Here is a 7,592-nt window from a genome sequence, read left to right as displayed (position 1 = left end):
TCTATGTTTAGGATTTTTAATTTTTTTTCTCTTAGGGTAATCAAGAAATAGTTGGTATTACAGAGAAAACAGATTTATATATACGGTAGCAAAAGTTTCTAAAAAAATTTCAGAAGAAAAGGGCTACAGTTCTTAGCAGGAGAGAAAGAGAGGAGTTGTCAGGAAAGCTGCAGGTTACTTTCAGACAGTCGTCCCAAATGCATTAGAGGAACTGTAAAAATCTGCCACAGGAGGAACGATGATCCATAGTCAGAAAAGTTACTGCAGCTTAAATAGGAAACTCTTCTTGTTCAGGACTGTCATAGCCACAGTTTGCAAAAAGCTGCAAGAAAGCCACAGTTTGCAAAAAGCTGCAGCTATTGATTAATGCAATGTAGTGTCAATTAAATGTACATTCCTGAGGTCTTTTATCTGTTGTAGCTTTGTCTTTTTCTTTTTCTTTTAATTACATCAGGTATATTGCCCTGTAAATTGTGGTAGTGGTACCAGGAATAAAAAATTAAGGAATTTAAAAAAAAAGAAAAAGAAAAAGGAAAAGGACCTGTGCAAGTTGGGGTCTGGAGCTTCAGTTTCATGAGTTTCACCTTAAATTCACTTCTGGAGTCAGGTATTTTATATATATTTATATAGATATATTTAATTACTTTAAATGTTTAAATTGGTCATTTAAATTAGTTTGAAGTATAAGATTTTAAGTACCAGTAAGATATTGATATATTACTTATATTATCAGGGAGGATATAAGAATTGATATATTACTTCCAAGTTACAGTTTTGTAAAATTTGAAACATAAGTTATTGAGTCTGAAAAGATATGATTAGTCTCTGAATTAACCTATGAAACAAGCCTACTAGAGAAATAAATAAGATCACTTCCTCTACTAATAAATCAACAAGTACAACATCCATACCTTAACATATATGGACATATGATTTAATATAGCACTAGTTTTATTTAACACTGAATAAATATCCATCAGAATATCTGCATACCAACTAGGAATATGCTCTTCATATAATCTTTTGCCTATCTCCAAAAATAATGTAGCCTATATACCATAAACCTGATCATAGAATAAGAAAAAAATACTGAGAATAACAAAATACTATTTAAAGTCCTGTCTTATAACAGTTCATTTAGGCATACAAGGGACACAATTCAGTATCTAAGAATAAACTAGTAATCTGCTTTATGTTAAAAAAATGGAAACAGCATTCTGAGATACAGCTGCATAGACTATATGATGAATATTCAACATATGAGAAACTGACAGATTTATCTTTACTCCATCATTAAGCGTTGTTTTTGTTTTTTTGTTTTTTTGTTTTTGTTTTTTGACAAGCTGGGTATTCATCCCATTAAGGGTCTTTTTTTGTGTGCATTCTTTTTTTTTAATTTTTATTTATTTATGATAGTCACAGAGAGAGAGAGAGGCAGAGACAAGGCAGAGGGAGAAGCAGGCTCCATGCACCGGGAGTCCGACGTGGGATTCGATCCCGAGTCTCCAGGATCGCGCCCTGGGCCAAAGGCAGGCGCCAAACCGCTGCGCCACCCAGGGATCCCTGTTGTCTTGTTCTTAACAATGCATTGTGTGTGCGTTTTTTTTTTAACAATGCATTGTTAACATAGTTCAATAATGTAGTTCACCCTTAACAGATTTTCCCTTTGCCCTCCTGTTTTGCTACAGGAGGGACTTACAAGCTTTCTGCTTCTGGCTTGAGGAAGTGTACTTAGTTTTTTCCTCCTTCAAGGCCTGGAAATTAATACAATGAATCTGAAATTACCCATTGTCAAGAAGGGAGTTATCAGGCTTATCTGTGTCTTCCCCTTAATTTTCTCCCCTGCCCATCTGTGAATCCTGAAGTTCAAAGGAAACTTCTGCCGTGGGTCCATGGAGCTCTCTAGTCACAGCTTGAAGTTCCACCTAGATCTGAACAGATCTAGATCTGACCTCCTCCCAGAGGTCTGTCAGAGAGGCGATATTTTGCTCCAAGTTGATCTGAAAAACAACTTTAGCTCAATTACAGCTGACTTCCAATAAAATGGTAGGTGGGACTGGCCTAGAAATTCAACTCTTACCCCTTTTTAGCCTATCAAATAAACCCATCTGCCTGTCCATTTAAGAAGAAATGAACCATTGACTGAAAGAATTAAGTGGGTGGGTATTGAGATTGAATTAGAACTGATAGGCTTCCAATTCTATTCTCTCACGAAACCACAACTTCCACAATTGTATTGGAAAATTTAAAGAGCCTATCTTTTCTAGTTGTATCTCTTTGAGATGGCCTAAAAATCCACCCTGCTTTGCAAGCTAGGCCTGTGTATTATAGGACAAAAGGGAGAATAGTGGCAATCTTCCCCAACAGAAAAAATTGGAGCTAACTGGGATCAGTTCTCTGAAGCTTTTCCTGTCAAACACTTCTTTCACCTCCTGTGGGTTTCCTACATTGTCTTCTGTTGAGGGTAGTGGAGAACAACAGGAAGAAACAAATAACAAAGCACTAGGGATAGTAGAAGAGTAAATCGTGTGCAACTAGTACATAAATGAGTTCTGGAGCTCTGATCACAAAATAGTGATTATAGACCACAATACCATGTTGTAAACTTGAAAGTTGCTAAAGGACTAGATTTTAATTTCTTCCTCGTGAAATAAATAATTATGTGATGTGATAGAGGTGTTAGCTAACCCCAAAGTGGAATCGTATTACAATATATAAATGAATCAAGTGAACACACCATTTTTATTAACCTTACGTGATGTCATGTCAATTATATTTCAAAGCATTTTTTAAAATACTACATCATTAACATCTCTCCTTGCAAAATAGTAAATCATGCAGAATCCAAGAAGATATTAGTTACACATATATTTTGTAATTGTGACATTAATTTACTTTAAAAATAATATATCCATGGAACTGTAACTTGTATGAGCAAATTGTTTGACACATTGGTTTCTCCTTTCCTTCTATTTAATTAAATAACACTATCCCTTGAAAACATCAACAGTTCTTGATGTCTGGAAAAGAGCCCCAACATCTGAGAGAATTCAAGCCCTTACATGGGTTGGGACAGCTTCCCAGCTGCTCTCTCTTTCCTCTTTTCCTTCTTCCTATTAAGCTCTCTTCCCGCAGCTCTATTTTGTAATCCTAGCTATTAGTTCTTACTAAGAAAAGATAATTCATATTTCCAACTTTCAAAAATGGAAAATGTAAATGGTATGCATTGGTTCACTGTCGCGGCCGGCGCGAGAAGGTCCGGATTCAGGAACCGAGGGCAAGGGGATGAGAAAGAAACAAGAGACTAAAAGTTCATGGGATAGGAGGTTCCATGCAGCTGATGGCTGCAATGGACAAGCTTTATTTTTGCATGTAGAGTTTATATAGCCTCTGAAAGCAGGCAGCTTATTTCTTTAAGGAGAAGTACATCTCACGCACAAACATACATTGTTTTTGAAACTAACACCTGTTATTTGTTTAAGCAATAGAGCAGGAATGCCACATATAGACTAAACAGTGAAGTTTGTTTATTAAGTAATGTCTGCCAAGGTGGTCATGTGTCAGGCCACCTTCTTGCTTACTTTATGGGAACTTGTCTCGATAACATTTTAAAGGAGAAGCAAATATGTACATTTACTTCCATAAGGGGGAAGAGCTAGGTGCAGCCCCAGCAGGTTGGCCAGGTATGACAAGGAGCCTTTGCTCAACCCAGAACCCTGCCTCGCGCCGCAGGACTGCGGGTTGGCTAGGGACGACAAGGAGCTTTGGCTCAACTTGGAACCTTGCCTCGCACTGCGGGACCGCTCCCAACATCTCCCCCTATATTTTTCAAATGCAAAAAGTGAAGTTGTGCCTTAGAGGAATTTAATTGATTATTGAATTTTCTGCAAGAGCAGGCAAACATTACATACATCAGAATTAATCCGATTATTAATACCAAAAATATCCAAAAGGAATATTTCAATGAATTGAAGGGATTAAAACCATTTAACTGATTTAAGATCTCACCAGCTAAATCGCCGGGGTCTTCATAATGCAACATACTTTGACTAATGACGTTTATTTCTTGTTGTAATTTTAAGAGATCCAGACTAATATTAGCATGATTCCAAACCCCTTGTAAATGCATACGTACATTTTCCCATGACCATTAAAAGGCAGAGGGGTAACACAAATATGCTTATAAGCGTCATGGCAAGTCAATTGGGTTATAGTTTTTAGTACAACAAATTGATCACCAAGATATAAAACGGCTTCTTTTAAAGCTTCAATCTGTGCTTCAATTTTTTCATCAATTCTCTTTTGAGCATCGAGAGCAACAGTTACATTTCTAGCAAATTCATTTACATGTTCAGCAGTCTGAGCATTTTCATGCAAAGATACAACAGATACAGTAGCAGAAGCAATAAGAGCAATAGTAGCCACTATCCCTGCAATTAAAAGTCCAAGAAATCTTGGAGTTCTTCTTAGCTTCTTCACCAATTCTTGAGCTAACTGCATGCCAAAGTTCGCGTACCAAGGTCCTCTCACATCAACAGGAATCATCCAATATGGAGGTTGTTGCACCAGGAATAACTTTGTGTTGAAATCAATCTTCTTATCTATAGGTATGCAATTTGTTAATATGCACGAGGGACAATGAAGTCGATAAAAGGTAGAGGTTTTAGTTTTTTCGACAGTTACCTGGCCGTTTCCTATTACTAAGAAAAAGGGAGGGGGCACGCATGTGCGAACGCGGAACGTGGGATTTAGAATAGCCTCTGGAAAGCCTATGCTATCATTTGTGTAAATCTGGTCAAAAGCAGCATAAAGCTTCCATAAATCTCTGTGTACTTTTCCTGTACTAGTCAATAAAATGGATCGCGGGATAGCTCGAGTGTGCTCTTGCAATTCCGCATTGGGTATGCGCATATAGCTAGGAATTAAACGAAGGGGTTTTAGGATGGGACCCAATGTGGAGGTGGAAGTATGACGTGCTGATCGAGATAGATCAAATATTGGGAAGTCCACTTCATGTGGAGAGAAGGTCTTGGGTGAATACATCTGACAATCATCAAAAGCATAGGTTCCTTCTAATGCATTTCCTTTGTAAGGACATTGATTCATAACAATAGGGGCACTCTTGGAATCATGAACCCCATCTCCAATGATTTCCAACTTCTGCCAATAGGCCTGTATATACTTTTGTGCCCATTGCATTTTACCTTTTACATGAAAGAGAGACCAAGTAGAATAATTTAGGACTCTGCCTACAGGCACGGATCCCAAGCAAGAGAGTGTTAGTCTCTTTGGATGGGTTTCTTTTTGAAAACAGATCGGAGGGTGAAAGGCCAATCCGGAATAATTTATAGGAGATTGCACAGAAGGGAAGAAACTAGGGACCCCGTTCCCCAAGATAGAGAAATTAATATGAATTTTAGGGGTTGGATCCTCCCAAGTTACTGGCTGTGCTACAGGAGGACTGGACAAATAAGCCCAGAACAGTTTTCCTTCAGCAGGGGGAGGGATAATAAGAAGGCTGAGGCAAGCCAGAAAATGAGTCAAGGGGGTTAGTTGTTTACCAGAGGATATTACCAAACTTGTGGCTTGCGAGGTTGATTTCCTCATTTGCCTCCATGATGGCAGATTCGTCTTACGAGTCTTCTTCTTCCGAGGAGGGCATAAGTTCAGCCGACTCATCTTCCTTCTCAGTTTTGATATCTCTAACAAATTTGGCTGGAACCCAGCGTGGCGCTTCCTCATCCTGTGGGAAGATACAAGCATATCCTCGACCCTGTCTAAGCAAGGGGTCAGGGCCTTTCCACTGTCCTGTCATAGGATCCTTCCACTTTGCCATAAGGGGTGGATCAGTATTTTTTCCCCAATGTTTTTCTGATGGTGTATATCCATCATCATGCACAATCAAAAAATTTAAAATGAATATTGCTAAGTCTAGGTGCATGTGGGGGGAATATTTCATCTTTCCTGCCATAATCTCCCCCTTTTTTAGTTTTTGTAAGGTATTTTTAAGTGTAAGATGAGCTCTTTCAATAATAGCTTGACCTGTAGAGTTGTAAGGGATGCCTGTGGTATGCTGGATGTGAAATGTTTCACAAAAGGTTTTAAAAGCTTGGGATATATAAGCACTCCCATTATCAGTTTTTAATCGTTTAGGCATTCCCATGTAAGCAAAAGCGTGAAAAAGGTGATTTTGAACATCAGTAAAACTTTCACCAGAATGAGCAGAAGCTACGATCATGCCAGAATAGGTATCAATAGAAACATGCACAAATTGTAATTTATTAAAAGATGAATAATGTGTTACATCCATTTGCCAGAGATCATTGGGCAAAAGGCCTCGCGGATTAATGGCAAAGGAAGGGGTGTTAACATATTGGGGACATAGGGAGCAATTTTTAACAATTTGCCTAGCTTGTTCTCTAGTTATATGGAATTGCTTTCGTAGGGATCGAGCGTTTTGGTGGAAAAGAGAGTGACTTTTCATTGCCATACCGACAGAATCCTTATTAGCAATGACAGAATATAAATGAGTATATCTGTCAGCCAAGTCATTTCCCGAGGATAAAGGCCCAGGTAAACCAGAATGTGCTCTAATATGAGAAACAAATATAGGTGAAACTCTTTTTAAGAGCAGCTGCTGTATTTTATGAAAAAGGCACGAAAGTTCCTCATCATTAGAGTTTATGAAAGAATCAGCAAGAATGGGTAATATCCTGGCGACATATTGACTATCTGAATAGAGATTAAAGGGTTCTTGATAGATTTCAAGAGTTTTCATGACAGCATAAAGTTCAGCCCTCTGGACAGATTTTGTCTTATAGGACAACTGAATGACATTTTTATGTTGTTTATGCAGATAGACAATGGCAATGTGCCCGTCTTTGCTGGCGTCCGGAAATATGATGGGAGCGTCTTTAATCGGTTGACTCGAAATTGGAGAGACAAATATAGTAGGAATGATGGAGAGTCCCTGAAGGAGTTTGTCATTGGGAAGATGAAAAAGAAATTGACCAGGAAAATTTGCCATAGATGTTTGCCATTCCAGGGAGGTTTGATATGCATCCTCTACCATGAGGCGGTTAAAAGAGGACATACAATACTATGAGGCTCATGTCCAAATAATTGGATGCATCTCTTCCGTCCCCTAGCAATTAATAAAGATATAAGGGAAATCGTCGGGTTGATGACATGCAAAACATGCATAGCTAAATGGAGCCATTCCAAAGGCCCATGGGTTTGCCACAACACTGCCATAGGGAGAGCATCAGGTTTTAAGATTATTAAGTTAACATTCTTTGTCAAATCTCTTTGTTGGAGCTGCGCAGAGGAAATTTTATTTGCTACTAAAGCCAAGGCATCCTCTGCTTCTGGAGTAAGCTGTCTCAAAGATGAAGGGGAGGAGTCCCCTTTTAAAATAGAAAAAAGGGGCTGTAACTGAGAAGTGGTGAGAGACAGCGAAGGGCGGAGCCAATTTATATCACCTAATAATTTTTGGAAGTCATTTAAAGTTTTTAATTGCGAGGTTCTAACTGCGATTTTCTGTGGCCTAATACTCTGTTTACTAATAAGATATCCTAAATACTCAAAGGGAG

General features: G+C 38.4%; 1 protein-coding gene across 1 annotated transcript; it reads right to left on the bottom strand.

Annotated features, from left to right (window-relative positions):
- Positions 1-268: 268 nt before the first annotated feature.
- On the bottom strand, positions 269-7,064 carry LOC129514767 (endogenous retrovirus group K member 18 Env polyprotein-like). Its single transcript, XM_055333477.1, has 3 exons — positions 5,562-7,064; positions 4,136-4,601; positions 269-356 (listed from the first exon to the last, which is right to left on the bottom strand). The coding sequence occupies exons 1-3, from the start codon at positions 5,761-5,763 to the stop codon at positions 269-271; spliced, it is 756 nt and encodes a 251-aa protein (XP_055189452.1). The 5' UTR covers positions 5,764-7,064.
- Positions 7,065-7,592: the final 528 nt, after the last annotated feature.

This window comes from Nyctereutes procyonoides, unplaced genomic scaffold (genome assembly GCF_905146905.1).
Source record: "Nyctereutes procyonoides isolate TBG_1078 unplaced genomic scaffold, NYPRO_anot_genome, whole genome shotgun sequence".
Classification (NCBI taxonomy): domain Eukaryota; kingdom Metazoa; phylum Chordata; class Mammalia; order Carnivora; family Canidae; genus Nyctereutes; species Nyctereutes procyonoides.
The sequence above is the reverse complement of the archived record's forward strand: the minus strand, read 5'-3'. Positions and strand labels throughout refer to the sequence as shown.

Excerpts from the sequence above, each read along its gene's own strand:
- LOC129514767 (XM_055333477.1), bottom strand. The coding sequence starts at position 5,763 with ATGCTTGTATCTTCCCACAGGATGAGGAAGCGCCACGCTGGGTTCCAG. Across the intron at positions 4,602-5,561 it reads AAGTTTGGTAATATCCTCTG|ATAAGAAGATTGATTTCAAC; the intron begins GTAAACAACTAA and ends GCATACCTATAG. Across the intron at positions 357-4,135 it reads TTTAATGGTCATGGGAAAAT|CTGCAGCTTTTTGCAAACTG; the intron begins GTACGTATGCAT and ends ATTAATCAATAG.